The 14769-nt window shown below is 38.3% G+C and overlaps 1 protein-coding gene across 2 annotated transcripts in view; it reads right to left on the bottom strand.

The window, feature by feature from the left end:
- Positions 1-990: 990 nt before the first annotated feature.
- The window catches only part of NARS1 (asparaginyl-tRNA synthetase 1), a 15894-nt gene continuing 2115 nt past the window's right edge, over positions 991-14769 (bottom strand). For both annotated transcript variants that reach the window (XM_081801125.1, XM_081801126.1), the window contains exons 3-15: positions 13297-13362; positions 13103-13195; positions 12927-13016; positions 11757-11835; positions 10841-10911; positions 8738-8824; positions 6913-7134; positions 6603-6802; positions 6063-6198; positions 5234-5347; positions 3042-3173; positions 2621-2752; positions 991-2088 (exon numbers count right to left, since the gene is read on the bottom strand). In XM_081801125.1, coding sequence (XP_081657251.1) covers positions 1957-2088; positions 2621-2752; positions 3042-3173; positions 5234-5347; positions 6063-6198; positions 6603-6802; positions 6913-7134; positions 8738-8824; positions 10841-10911; positions 11757-11835; positions 12927-13016; positions 13103-13195; positions 13297-13362 — 1554 coding nt within the window. In that variant the 3' untranslated portion in view covers positions 991-1956. The remainder of the gene's footprint in view (positions 2089-2620; positions 2753-3041; positions 3174-5233; positions 5348-6062; positions 6199-6602; positions 6803-6912; positions 7135-8737; positions 8825-10840; positions 10912-11756; positions 11836-12926; positions 13017-13102; positions 13196-13296; positions 13363-14769) is intronic.

Below are 14769 nucleotides of genomic sequence, written 5' to 3'. Positions count from 1 at the left end.
TGGCTCCAAAACCTCAAGCAGGTCTGCTACACAAGTAGCAAAGGTAAAGAGGGTTTTGGTGTAAGAATCGACTTAAGAGCCACATCAGGAAAGAGCCTTGAGAGGAGAGTCCCATAGGAGCAGGAACTCAGAACTGGGGTGTCTGTGCTGGACACATGGCGGGGGCACGGGATGGGGCTGAGACACCAGATTGCAGCAAAAATGACACAGTCAAGGGGAAAAAAATCCACATGAATGGGGTTTGCTGCTCACCATGCTCAGATTCTTGGCATCATGTCACCATGACCTTGACGCTCTTATCCCGACCTAATTCCACAGCTCTCCCTCCATATTTAAAATTCCCGATTCATTTGCACAATTAAAATTTAGATTAATTGGGTCTAACCTCTTCCTTAAATTCTGATCAAATAAACTGCCTAGATGAATCCAATTAGAGCTCATTCACATCCTTACAAGTACTTTTTATTTTAAAGATACAGGCCAAATATACTATAAATGCCCCATTTCCATCTGTCATTTCACATAATTGAAAAATAGGATATAGGGGCGCCTGGGTGGCTCAGTCGTTAAGCATCTGCCTTCGGCTCAGGTCATGATCCCAGGGTCCTGGGATCGAGCCCCGCATCGGGCTCCCTGCTTGGCGGGAAGCCTGCTTCTCCCTCTGCCACTCCCCCTGCTTGTGTTCCCTCTCTCGCTGTGTCTCTCTCTTCAAATAAATAAATAAAATCTTTAAAAAAAAAAGAAAAATAGGATATAATCTAATGTGTCCAAAAATAACACAAAAAAGATTATAAAACACGACTAGAACCTACACCTAATTTTTAAAAACTGTTCCTTTTCATTACGTGTTTTTAGTAATACCTACTGAATTTAGTAATATCTAACTTCATATATATACATCATGAAAAATAAAAAGACTAAAAAAATGCAAAACACACAAACCAATGTAAGACTGAGGTGTTCAGCTTTAGAAAAATTAAAGCCAGCAAATAGTTTTTATGTGTGTCCATTTATTGATTGCTGGGAATACAGCCTATTGAGAATACATGACATGCATTTGGGGAGAGAAATTAACCAAATCTGAAATGAGGCCATTCAATAAGGCTTCTAGGAGTTAATAAGGTAGCAGATTAGATCTAAAGTCACAGTGTGGAAAGAGTCAAATGGCAACTTACGGTTGTCATTAAAATTCCAGCTGCAAATTCTTTTGGAACTTATTTATTCTTAATTACTTAGAAACTACCAGGAAAGACAGAAGATCACTCTGCCTCTTTAGCTTAAACTAATGCAAGGAACAAAAAAAAAAAAAAGAATTTGCTGTTATTTCAAATCATTTAACGCAAAATTCCCATTTCTTACAGATTTCTCCACATCAATTCGTACACTTTAGAATTATAAGTAGCTCTACAGAATTAGAAAAGATTAATGACAAATGCAAAACTGTCTTCGTTTGATTCCAGTATCTATCAATGAATTACACTGTTCTAATACTAGCAGATTTTTACACCACATTGTCAATTTTCCCCCAAGATGTTTGTTATAACTCGCCTATACAATAAAATGATATAAAGTAAAGAATTCCAGTTACACTTAACAGGACGGAAAGATTAAGTTACTGGAATGTCTTAGATCATAATTAAAATCTGTTTAATTATATATGCGGTATATATGATGCAAAAATTATAACCTATAGTTGGATAGACTTACAACTGTAGTGTTACATGCCACATATTTCCCCCAAAACTTTGTGATGGATATTGTTTCTTAAAATGGTAACACTGATATCACTGGATATTCACATGATTTGGATTGCTTTTTGTGGGAGAAAAAAGTAATGGCTATACACCAATGGAATAAAAAAAGGGAAGATTTTGGCTTTTTGTTTTTGTTTTGTTAAGAGGCAGTCTGTTCCCTTCATAAACTATATTCTTTCCTTAATGCTTCTGGAGGAATCAGTTACGGCTTGCAACGCTGGACAAATCGTGGGTATAAGCATACATCTCGGATGTGATATCTATTCAGAATCCAGGTCAAGAATCGTTCCAAGCCCAAGCCATATCCTCCATGAGGACATGTGCCATATTTTCTCTGTTAAAAAAAAAAGAGAGAGAAGAATAGATGTTTAAAATTTTGTCTAAAATATTTAAAATTTTCTACTGTGAAATGAGTTAGCTTATTGTGGTTAAGAATTCAACCCTTAATCTGGAAGCTTTCATGGACCACGTGTGTAGAAATGATTTGGTATGAAAAATAAACCAGGGATTAGGTGTCACCCTAATTTCAAACTTCTCAACTAAGTCAATGTCGCTGTTTATCAGAGGAAAATGTGAGACAGCACTAGATATTGGTAGGATCTAACAACAAATTTTTAAAAACTCAGTAGCATTGAGCAAGGCCAGAGCTGAGCAGTTTTTCAAATCAAGTCAACATATTATTAGACAAAGACAAAACTAGCAATAGTTATATGTCACATTATAACCATGAAACTGAATACAGCTCATTCCCACATCAAAGTACCACACTGAATTCTCTCCTCTTAAAAATTCCAACTTATGCAGAACTATTATAATGAAAACATTTTAAAAGAGTGTTAAAAAAAACCCCACAAAACTGTTTTTACCTGATCTGTGTACCAGTAATAAGGAGTGGGGTCAATTCCTTCCCTTTTATAACCTGCCAGTATTTCCTCACTATCCCAGATACGCATTGAGCCTCCCACAATCTCACCAACATTGGGCATCAACACGTCAACCTATAAAAACAAGTAAATAAAATGCAGTTACTACCAGGCTATAGTTTCAAGGAAAATCACAATTAAACTCATAGCTAAAGGAGCACTATGGTCATGTAATACTCAAATATTCAAATCCTATAATTTAATAAGGTATGTTAAGCCCAATCAGAGGACAAAGGCCACTTCTTTAAATACTGCCATGCTAGATGTATAATGAAATATTTGCCATGACTCTATCTTATTACAGTGGCAGTCCCCACCCCCTTAGAAAGCAAAATTACTAATACTATTTGAATCACAAACTGACAGATTCTGTAAGGCGGGAATCCTCAGGACATCGCTGCATATAGAAGGACTTGATCTCTACGGGAAATCGACATAGCAAGATGGGCTCGTTAATGGTGTCCGTCATCAGTCTCTCAGGAGCTTCTGGGATATCCTGAGGTTAAACAAGACTTCATTAACATTTACAACTCAAAAGGCATTAAGACAGAAGCAGCCCTCACCCACTAGCAGCCCTTCCTCTTATTAATGTAGCATAGCAGAGAACACACACCCATCCACAACCCATACACATGGGTGGAAGCAACAATTTCTTCCAAAAACAATAAAGATATTTTTAAAACTCACACTCAGTTATTAAACCAACTGCAAAAAGATCCGCTTCCTTCTACAGTATATCTCAAGCGCCATGCTGCTTGAGGAATGAACCCCCCCCCCCAAAAAAAACCCAAAACAAAAAACAAACCACTCAAAGCCATTATTCACTGGGACTAGATACTGGTAGTTATTTTTATCAGCAGCCAGTTTTATCTAGCTCTGAAGCAAACGTAGTCCACTTAGTCCCATAAGGCATAAGATAATCAGTGAATGCTCCAGAACATCATCGGTCTATGCACAGAACGTGTTATTAATAACACCAATCTTTAAACTTTCTTGTTATCTGTACTTCTTTCCTGTTATAGTAAATCTATAAGGCTTCAACAGGAAGTAAGACAGAGTCATAAGACAAATAACCAGTGTGAAATTTCTAAGTGTAACCACACCTGGAATACTTAGCCAAGAAATGTTAGATGATGATGAACCAAGTTAATCTGCCTCTCTCTCAAAACATCCTTTAGTAAACCACACATAAACTCAAGTTAAAACTGAAAACTCTTGTCCCAGTACAAACTGACTGAGGCAACTCGACAAGACTCATTGATTTGTTTAATGTAAGAACCAAAATGGAGCTTAGCAATCAGCCGGCACAGCTGTCATCAAGCCCCAGTCCCTGGAGGCCTGTGGAAGATGAGTGGGATAGTTCTGGTCTCTCAGCTTTTATCTGCTTTACATACTAGAGTAAGATTTAACTGGGGGGAAACAGTCTCACTGCACATTCCAAAAAGTCGCAAGACCGTTTACTCTGGTGTCCTCATGTGCATGGGATGCCATCAGTGTACAATAAATGTTGACGAGCATCAAGGGCTTCCTGAGCCGTGGACCCTGCCAAGAATTTAGCTTTGAGTCCTCACAAGTTTGCAAAGCAGATGTGACCTCCAAGGAACAGAGGGTGGGGTCACTGGCCTTCCATCATACAGCAGTAAAGACACAGGTGGGAGCTAAGCCACCTAGGGGGGCTTCTTACTCCAAAGATTGGGCTCTTTCCACTCCATCATACTACTTTGCTAAGTTTTAGGTAATAACACTTCTTAAATTTGTAATACAAAATTTTGTTATTATACACCACCACCTGAATTCATGAAATGGTGAATGATTTATATAGGTCTAATGTACTGTTTGTTCTCTCTGTAAATTCCTTCTAAAAATAAAACAAAATTCAAGTTAGCAGTAGTTGCTCCTATTTTATCTATAAAATGGATTTGCAAACACTAAGTGAGAAATGGTTAAATGCACAGGGAAGAGGGCTTAACAGTACCAACAATCTACACGTCCGATACATCTGCTCTGTGTATCTGGGACACCAGACCACCTTCCCCAGCCAGGCCTTCTCTCTTGGTTTTGCATTTTAACCAACAGCTATTTTCTCCTTTGACTCTTCTCCACGTGAAGGAGTTTTAATACATTCCTTTAGGGGAGGCATCCTTTTTGAAAGAGCCAGATACTTTCCCCAGGCAAATAAAATGAATATATACATATCAACATTTTGCTTGAAACTGTGAAGTGTACAGCTTTTTGAAGCATCCTGCCAGCCTAGAGAGTTACCACTAGAGTAAGTCACGAGCATGGACTGACCACGGAAGAAGAGGAAAGAGGTACAAGACGAGCTGTGCAGGCTGCCACGACGCTAATCATTACCGAACACTACAGAAAGATACTGTTCTAAGGCTGACTCTACATCTATTGACTCAGTGGATCCTCAGACAACCCCGAGGAGGAGCTTCTGTTGTTACCATTTATTTGACAAAGAGCAGCTGCCTCCTGCATTACTGGTTCATTAACCAGAGTAGCAATCGACTTTCGCGCCATGCCATGCTGGCAACAGCAAGCAACACATACCTCTCCAAATTCATAGAAAGTCCCATCTTCTTTCTTTACATTGTGTTCTTTCAGCCACACAATAGCATCTGAATAGTTCATCCGCTTAAAAGGCCGTTTGGGAGGCTTGAAGTTCTACAACAGAAAGAAAAAATAGTGTATACAAAGAAACCATAACACTAAAATTTCCATTTTAAGAAAAACTATTTGTCATTAGTGTAAAATGTTATTCTTGACTAGAAAACTGAAGACATTCCTAAAAATGGAAAATATACATGACCTCCTCCTATGTAAAATATTATAAAATTATTGGCAATGACTAGTATCAAATTTTACTCTTAAAAATATTAAGTACAGAAATGAGTAAAGGTGGTCAAAAGGTACAAACTTCCAGTTATAAAATAGCCCGTCCTGAGGATATAATGTGCAGCACCATATATATATATATATATAGTTAGGTAACAATACTCTATTTATAAATTTGAAAGTTGCTAGCAGAGTAGATCTTAGAAGGTTGCATCATAAGAAAGAACAAATTTTATCAATGTCTGGTAATGGACTTATGATAATCATTTCATAATATATACAACTATCAAATCATTATGCTGTACACCTGAAACGAATATAATGCTATATATCAATTTAATCTAAAAATATATAAATATGTTATATATATTATATATCTAATATAAATGGTATATATAAATATGTTATATATATTATATATATATGTCACTTATTTCAAAGCTCACTAAGCCATTAAATTTACAAAAACTAAGGGTGAAGACATCATTACCCTCCAAAAAAAAAAAAAATCATGACTTTGCATTTCCATAACCAGCACACCTACCGGGTTGAGGTCACGCACTATGCTCGCTGCAGGTGATTTCAAGACTCTATCTACCACGTCACAAACCAAGTCCTCCAATCGGTTCAGGAGCTCCTCAAAGGTCAGGAAAGGACACTCTGCTTCCACGTGAGTGTATCTGAAGAACAAGACATTATCTGGGAGCCGCTCTTCTTTTCCATCAGGTTTCTCTCAAGCAAGGAACTGCCCAGAAATGCAAAATTCCAGCACCGCTAACCAACTCCCAACCCAGCACATTAGTTTTAGAGCCCCTACCTTTCCCCCTTGAATAGTGATGTCTTGTTTATTCCTTAACATAAAAAGGATCAAGGCAAAGTGAAAGAAGAGACCATAGCTAGCTATGGCCTAGGAGGCAAAACTTCATACATGGCTTCCATTAATTTGTTGAACTGCCCTCCACACACCCTCTTAACATATCAAATTTTTTTACATAATCATCATTTGCCTACATAAAGACTGCTTCTCTAAACATATTTTCTTAAAAATAATTTTTTTAATAAAAATGAAATGGTAATTCCGTACTCAGCCAGGTGCCTTCGTGTTCTAGATTGTTCTGCCCGGTATGACTGTGCAATACAAAACACATCTCCCAGAGCTGGAATGCAGGTCTCCAGGTACAATTGAGAGGACTGAGTCAAAAATGCCTCTTCCCCAAAATAGTCAAGCTTGAAGAGTGTAGCACCTCCTTCCACTTGTGTTTGCACTAACGTTGGAGGAGTAACCTGTTCAAATGCAAAGGAGGAGTAAATAAAGGCATATTGTGAGTGCCACTATTCAAGTTTAAAAATGGCAGAAGGTGTTTGTTTGCAAAAGATGACGAACACACTCTTACTTCATAGTACCCCCTATCAAAGAAGTGATCTCGAAAGCACCGGGTGACCACCGAGCGTGCTTTCAGGATCTTGGACATGTTTTCTCCCCGAATCATCATGTGTCGGTTGTTGAGCTGGACGTCCACGTCAGACTCCTCGTTAATCAAGTTATCAGCTCCTCCAGCAGGGGCCAGCCCGATCAGTTCCCAGAAGTCACAGCTCAACTCATGGCCACCGGGAGCCTCCATTTTAGAAAGGCGGGGTGGGGAGAAAGGAGAGAGAAGGAGACAAAAAACTAACATTATTGGCGATTTTCATTTATGTCAAAATTGTTGGTAAGCTATTTTTAGGCCTCATCATTATTAGCCTACCCTTCTAGACACAAAGACCTAATAATCTGATTTTATTTTGATATTTAATATTCCTTTCAGAGTAAATACACACACGATTTTTAAACAATAGAAAAGCACAAACTAGAAAATAAATGATTATCTTGCAACTTGGAGTAACTACTAACCACTGTTATCATTTGGTGTATCTTCCTAACCTTTCCCTGATAATTTAAAATAACATTTTATCGACATTGAAAATCTTCTCAAATGCAAAGGTTTTACTAAAAGCTGTTTCTCTTTGGAACAGATATATGATAGAAATTCAAATTCTCCCTAATAATTCCATTCCGATTCATTTTAGAAGCCACACATCACGAAATATACAATATCTTGGTGCCAAACCCTGGATAGCAAGTAACATGTCATGACAAATATGTTTTGCAAATCACATTATATCAGTGAAGTTGAATCAGATATTTATGCTTAATGTAGGTTCTTTAACATGAACTCTGGGAGACCCTCTGATCTAGTCTATTAAGGCAGACTCTAGGGGCTCCCTCTGGTGGTTAATAGGTCACATTTGTTCGTTTTCTTTCCAAGACAACAAATACAACCACAGTAATTATTTGAAAAGTAATTACCAACAAGTAACTCTTATGTGCCTGTTGGTTGGAGAAGAAACAACTCTCTGAATATCAGAATTATATTTAACTTTTCCTAAAAGAGACTTCCAAATTCTATTCAGAAAGTTTCAGATTTAGATTACTGTTCTCTCGGGCACCTGGGTGGCTCAGTTGGTTAAGCGACTGCCTTCAGCTCAGGTCATGATCCTGGAGTCCCGGGATTGAGTCCCGCATCGGGCTCCCTGCTCAGCAGGGAGTCTGCTTCTCCCTCTGACCCTCCCCCCTCTCATGCTCTGTCTCTCTCATTCTCTCTCTCTCAAATAAATAAATAAAATCTTTAAAAAAAAAAACAAAAAACTGTTCTCTCCTGAATTTTTTTGGGCAGACTGTTTTTATTACTACCTGGCTGAAAAATTATTCATGCATCCACAGCAAAGTGACTATACTATGGCCCATCAAGATTATTTAGGAATTCTATAAGGTTGGAAATCCCTGAGTTTGTTGTATCGTATGAGTCGTACAGCATACTTACTTCACTGGAAAAGGAAAAGGCATCCTAAATTTAGCAAGTACATCACATCTGTGCATTTGCCAAATACCAAAAGTACAAATAAAACACTGGAGAACGGGGCACCTGGGTGGCTCAGTCGTTAAGTGTCTGCCTTCGGCTCAGGTCATGATCCCAGGGTCCTGGGATCGAGCCCCACATCGGGCTCCCTGCTCTGCGGGAAGCCTGCTTCTCCCTCTCCCACTCCCCCTGCTTGTGTTCCCTCTCCCGCTATGTCTCTCTCTGTCAAATAAATAAATAAAATCTTTAAAACAAACAAACAAACAAAAAAACACTGGAGAACAAACACTTACCCTCCCAGTACAAAATTCAATCTACTCACCTGTTTGCCCTTTGGAGTCAGATTTAGCATTCCATACACCGCAACACTACTCTCAGTGGCCAAGACGACTCCATTGTAACACTGACACTATAAAAAAATGAAAGTTCAAATTTATTTACTCATATTTACATTAAAATGTTTGTTCTGATGTACAGAAAGCTAAGCGGATTACTTACATATAAGTTACCTGGTCTAAAACTAGTAAAATGAGATGGTCATCAATTTTTTAGTATTCATAAAGAATAGCTATTTTTGTGGGAGGATTCATCTACAGAGAAATGTGTATGTAAATAGATATTTTATATATATACATATGCATAAATGACAGTAGCCCACATCTCCTAAAAATATCTTTTTTTTTTAAAGATTTTATTTATTTATTCATGAGAGAGAAAGGGGCAGAGGGAGAAGCAGGCTCCCCAAGGAGCAGGAAGCCCAATGCGGGACTCGATCCCAGGACCCCAGGATCATGACCTGAGCCGAAGGCAGATGTTTAACCATCTGAGCCACCAGGCACCCTCTTAAAAATATCTGAACAGCACATTTTATTCTTTTTTAAAATTCACACTGTTAAAATAATAAACCGTCCACCTGGACTATGATCATCAACACTTGCTAAAACCATTAGGATAAAAGTGACATGTAACTTTATAATGGAGGGATCAGGCTAGCAACACTTCAACCCACTATCATAAAATCATAAAAAAAGACAAGAGGACATTATGTGTCTTTGATGTGAGGCAATGAGAAGCGCACAGCCTTGCCCATGAAGTAGTTGTGCAAAAAAAAAAAAAAAAAAAGTCAAACAAAATGAAAAAAACCCCAAAACCTGAATTTGATAAGCTTGTAAGAAATACAGAGGAGAGAAATATGTTAAATGACCCCTCGGGATGCAACCAGCCAAACCTGGAATGGAGGAGTTCCACTGGACAACCAACCAGGTTTTTTTAAACAAACGGGGTAGAAAAGACAATAGAAAAGGGCGAACAGTTACAGACTGAGAGATTTCAGAGCCACATCAGCTCAATGCAATACATAGATCTTGTCTGGGTTCTCATTCAAACCAAACAACTGTAAAAACACATTATGAGTCAATTGGGAGAATCTGACTGGATATTTAGGAGTTGCCTTTGTTTGGGGAGGGTGTGTTTAACATTAGCGTGATTATATTCAAAATATATTTTCTTGGAGATGTGTATGCAAGTATATTTATATGAAATGATATGATGTCTAGGGGGCAAAAGGGGCGAGCAGTAAACCAGAATGGCCATATTATTAGCTATTACTTGTTAGAGACTTAATGTTTTTGTCCCTCCAAAATTCCTATGTTGAAATCCTCCACCCCAATTTGCCAGTACGAGGAAGTGGGCCCTTGGACAGGTGAATGGGCTCAGATGAGGGTATGCTCCCCCTCTCTGCTCTCTGCCACATGAGGATGCACTAGGAAGCTGGCAGTGTGCAGCCTGGAAGAGAGCCCTCACCAGAACATGACCATGCTGACACCCTGAGCTTGACTTCCAGCCTGTAGAACTGTGAGAGAGAAATTCCTGTTGTTTATAAGCCACCCAGTCTTTGGTATCTTATGACAACAGCTAAAACTGACCTTACCAAAGCTGAGTGACGAGCACATGAAGTTTCTTTATACAGCTGACCTTGAATAATTTGGGAATTAGGGGTGCTGATGCCCTGCATTGTCTAAATTCCACATATAACTTGATTCTCCCACAACTTAACTAATAACCAGCCTACTGTTGGCCGGAAGCCTTGCCAATAACATAAAGTCAATTAACATATATTTTATATGTTATGTGTATTATACTGTATTCTTAAAGTAAGCTAGAGAAAAGAAAATGTTATTAAGTCATAAAGAAGAGAAAATTCACTCAGTACTGTAAAAAAAATCCAGACACAAGCAGACCCATGCAGTACAAACCCATGTTGTTCAATGGTCAACTGTACTGTTATATTTTTTATGTGTTGGAAATTTTCTATAACAGTTTAAAGTAAATATAAAGATCCTAAAATTCCCAAAACTAACAATAAAGGAACTTACTGAAAAAAAAAAAATCAAGTTTTCAGCTATAAATAAGAAAAAACATTTACCAAATCATCTGACAAGACACACTGAAGATAGCCCGTACCATCCCGCAACACCAGAAACATTAAATTCTTTCCTAAAAATGAGAAAGAAAAATTTAGGCCGACTGTTCTCAAGGCAATTAAAAGTACTTTCTCATAATTTAATCTTATAATAGGTAACTCCATGGTTAAATTGTTAAGAGTTCAAACCTCCCGCGTGGCCCCCTTTCTCTCAAGTGGCCATCGGGAACATCACTACTCAGTATCTGTAAAGCATTTCACCTTCTTCACTGTACTTCCAAATCCTACGTGAGCCTCATGATCCACGTGATCAGGGGAAAGCAAGACCGTCAAAAACGTGAGACGAGGGATTACATCTCACTCACCACTGAATCCTCTGCAGTACCTAGCACAGTACTGTGCGCTCAGCGAGAGGTGCATAAATATCACTGCATAGAATCACTCTTTTGATTTATGCCCCATCTCTTTTTATGAAGGATGTGGTAACTACTTACAATAAAATACACATAATAATAAGACAAAGCAAAAAGTCAGGACTGAGAGAAGTAGAATGCAAACACACACTAATTATAAAAGCCAACACTACTGCCATAAATTAATTTAGGATTTGGCTCTGCCCTTCCTGTAATACATCCCTTGCTTTTCATTAAATAATTAAATTCAACTAGACAAATATTTACTGGATATGCCTGCTGATCCCTGTGGTTGGTTACAGTTAGATAGCATTTAAATAATTTTTAACCTATAATAGTCATTTAAGAACAAATTTAGGATATAATTCACTATCCTCTTTTATAAACTAGCATCCCAAACCAAAAATATCCCCCACCTAAGTAAATGTTTTTATGTTCTTCTTCATCTAGACCAGAGATGTTTAAAATTAAAGAGAGAGAAAAGAAAAGCTATACCATTTATTTACCTTGTCTACGCAGCCTGTGGACCCAGCCAAATACCTTTACTCTTTGGCCTCTGTATCCTTCTAGTGCATGAATCTTCACCTGTGAAATTGAAATCAGTAACATTTGACCAATCATGTAATTTATCACATATCAACTTCTCCACTAATACTAGATGGGTGGCGGTAAAGTGTTAAAATTTCACAAATGATGCAAAATGACAGTCATTCTACAACAAACGTTCACCATATTGGAGTGGTTAAAAAAAAAAAAATCCAAGTCTTCTTTCTCTTAGTGCAAAACTGACACTGAGAACCATCTGGAATTTTAGATACTGCTATATAAAATCAATGAATAAATGAATTCCTAAGAGCAACAAGAGGATTCTGCACGAAGACCTTCCTGCCCTCACAGTCCCTCCCGACACCACAAGGTAGAAGCTAACCAAGGCTAGCTATTGGTTTGGAGGAGGAAGCACAGAGGAGAGGAGTACAGGAAGGGGAGGGTGAAGGTAGCCAAGACAGCTTCACCACTAAGGACACAGGAAAAAGACAACAATCCATGAGCAGTAAGAACTATTCGAGGGGCGCCTGGGTGCCTCAGATGGTTAAGTGTCTGCCTTCGGCTCAGGTCATGATCCCGGGGTCCTGGGATCGAGTCCCACATCAGGCTCCCTGCTAGGCAGGGAGCCTGCTTCTCCCTCTGCCTCTCTCTCTCTCTTTCTGTCTCTCTGACTCTCATGAATAAATAAATAAAACATTAAAAAAAAAAGAACTATTTGAAATCTAAGCATGTCCGCTCACAGCCCAACATCTGTTCTAGAAAAAATACAGAGAATCCAATTCATAAAATCACAGAACACTTTATCTATTTAAAAAAATCATGAAAATCATGGATTTTGACCTCTTCATTTTATGGTGAGGAAATGGACACGTAGGGAGGGAGGACACTTAGCTAGCTTTCAGGTGGGATGGGAATCATTCAACACCTAATTATTAAACTTTATAATAAAATGAACCCCCAAAGAACCAGCCTCGTAACTCTAAAATGTTATTTTCTCTCTATCCCTTCTAAAAGGAAAGGAAGGGCAAACGGTGTCAAGAAGTAAACCAGCCGGCCCGGCCCTCGGACATAGAACTGACAGTCTGACGAGGCACAGCCATGATATTTGGGACAGTATGTGTCACACTCACACATTTTGGCTCTGGGAGACTTGGATCGTTTTCAATGGTAATCTTCTTTGCTTCTTCCAGGTTCTTTTCTCTCCGCAAATTGTCTTCTGCCTAATTTTAACAATAAAGCAGTTTGTTAACACGATTTCTAGTATTCTAACTTAAAAAATGTTCACAGCAGCAAAATCACTGCTCACCTCTTTCTTTTCCCGGGATTCACTCTTCATTTGTTCTCTATGCCACATTTTTTTAATGTTCTTCATCTGTGATTTAGAAATAACATCCCACCTCTAGAGAAAAAAACGGATATTTAATTTTTTCAAGAACCTCTATGTTCTGATGAAAATTTATTTACAAAATGTAATTCGGTAGAGTTTTTGGCTCATCCTACCTCATTTTCTTTTTGTGAATCTATGTAAATGGTGGGAAACGGTTCTTTTCCTACTGTCATCAAAGCCTTGGGTGGGAAGGGAGAAAAAGAAAATTTAACATTGTACCATATTTGAAATCAAAATCACATCCTAATTATGAGGTAACTTCAACCATCTAGAATGTCATCAAGAGCCAAGAAGAAAAGCATACAGATCCCAACAGCCAAAAGTGAATGTTGAAAGAATGACTGGTTGGATGTACTAAGAATACTTTGCTTAAAGTAGAAGCCCTCGGGTCCTTTCACAAACAGTTCTAGCAAGTGGGGCTACACAATACAGTTGATCCCTGAACTCGGGTTTAAACTGCGTGGATCCACTTCTATGTAGATTTTTTTCCATAGATACAGTACAGTGCCGTAAACACATTTTTCTCCTCCTTATGATTTTAACATTTGCTGTTTTCTAGTTTGCTTTTTTGTAAAAATACAGTATAGAATACATATAACATTCAGAATGTGTTGACTATGTTATTGGTTTATGTTATTGGCTTCTGGTCAACTGTAGGCTATTGGTAATTAAGCTTTAAGGAAGTCAAAAGCTGTATGCAGATTCTGACTTGGCAGGTGTCAGCGCCCCTAACCCTGTGCTGTTCAAGGGTCAACTGTATACCATTTCCTGTACAAGTAGACTAGAAGCAACATATTTTAAGTGGCTGTGGGAACCAGCAGGAAGTATACTGAGAACAACAGAGGAGAGAAAGTTGACAGTAGAAGTCAACTGCAGATCACACCTAAATGGTTAATCTTCACTAAGAAATCAGGGAAGTTGTTTCCGAAACTCTTTCAGAAAGAAAAATAACAGTTAAGAACATAAAAGGCTACACTTCATTTAATTTGAAAAATTCCTGTATGTAGAATACCTCTTCAAAAATACGAGGACATGTCAGGTGTTGCTGTGCCGTTTAAATTTTATAGTTTGTATTACTTGATTAAGTCAGCCAAGAAATGTAACAAATTATTCTCTCCAATTGTAGGATCTGAAGCTTGCGGAAATTAAAGGTCTAATTTCCAAACCTGGAAAATACTTTTCATCTTCTTTTAACACTAACCCCAACTCAGTGATCACTGCAGAGGAGGGAACCTGGATCTTTTAAAAACATCTAAGAGGGGCGCCTGGGTGGTTCAGTCGTTCAACGTCTGCCTTCGGCTCAGGTCATGGTCCCAGGGTCCTGGGATCGAGTCCCACATTGGGCTCCCTGCTCCGCGCAGAGCCTGGTTTTCCCTCTACCACTCCCCCTACTTGTTCCCTCTCACTGTGTCTCTCTCTGTCAAATAAACAAATAAACTCTTTAAAAAAAAATTTTAAAAATAAAAATAAAAACATCTAAGAGTTTTTTGGGTTTTTTTTTAAGATTTATTTATTTATTTGACAGAGAGAGAGAGGGAGCGCACAAGTAGGCAGAGCGGCAGGCAGAGGGAGAAGCAGGCTCTCCA

The sequence above is a fragment of the Leptonychotes weddellii genome, chromosome 13 (genome assembly GCF_054177405.1).
Source record: "Leptonychotes weddellii isolate Sample4059 chromosome 13, ASM5417740v2, whole genome shotgun sequence".
In the NCBI taxonomy this organism is placed as follows: Eukaryota; Metazoa; Chordata; class Mammalia; order Carnivora; family Phocidae; genus Leptonychotes; species Leptonychotes weddellii.
This window is presented reverse-complemented; position numbering and strand designations above follow the sequence as displayed.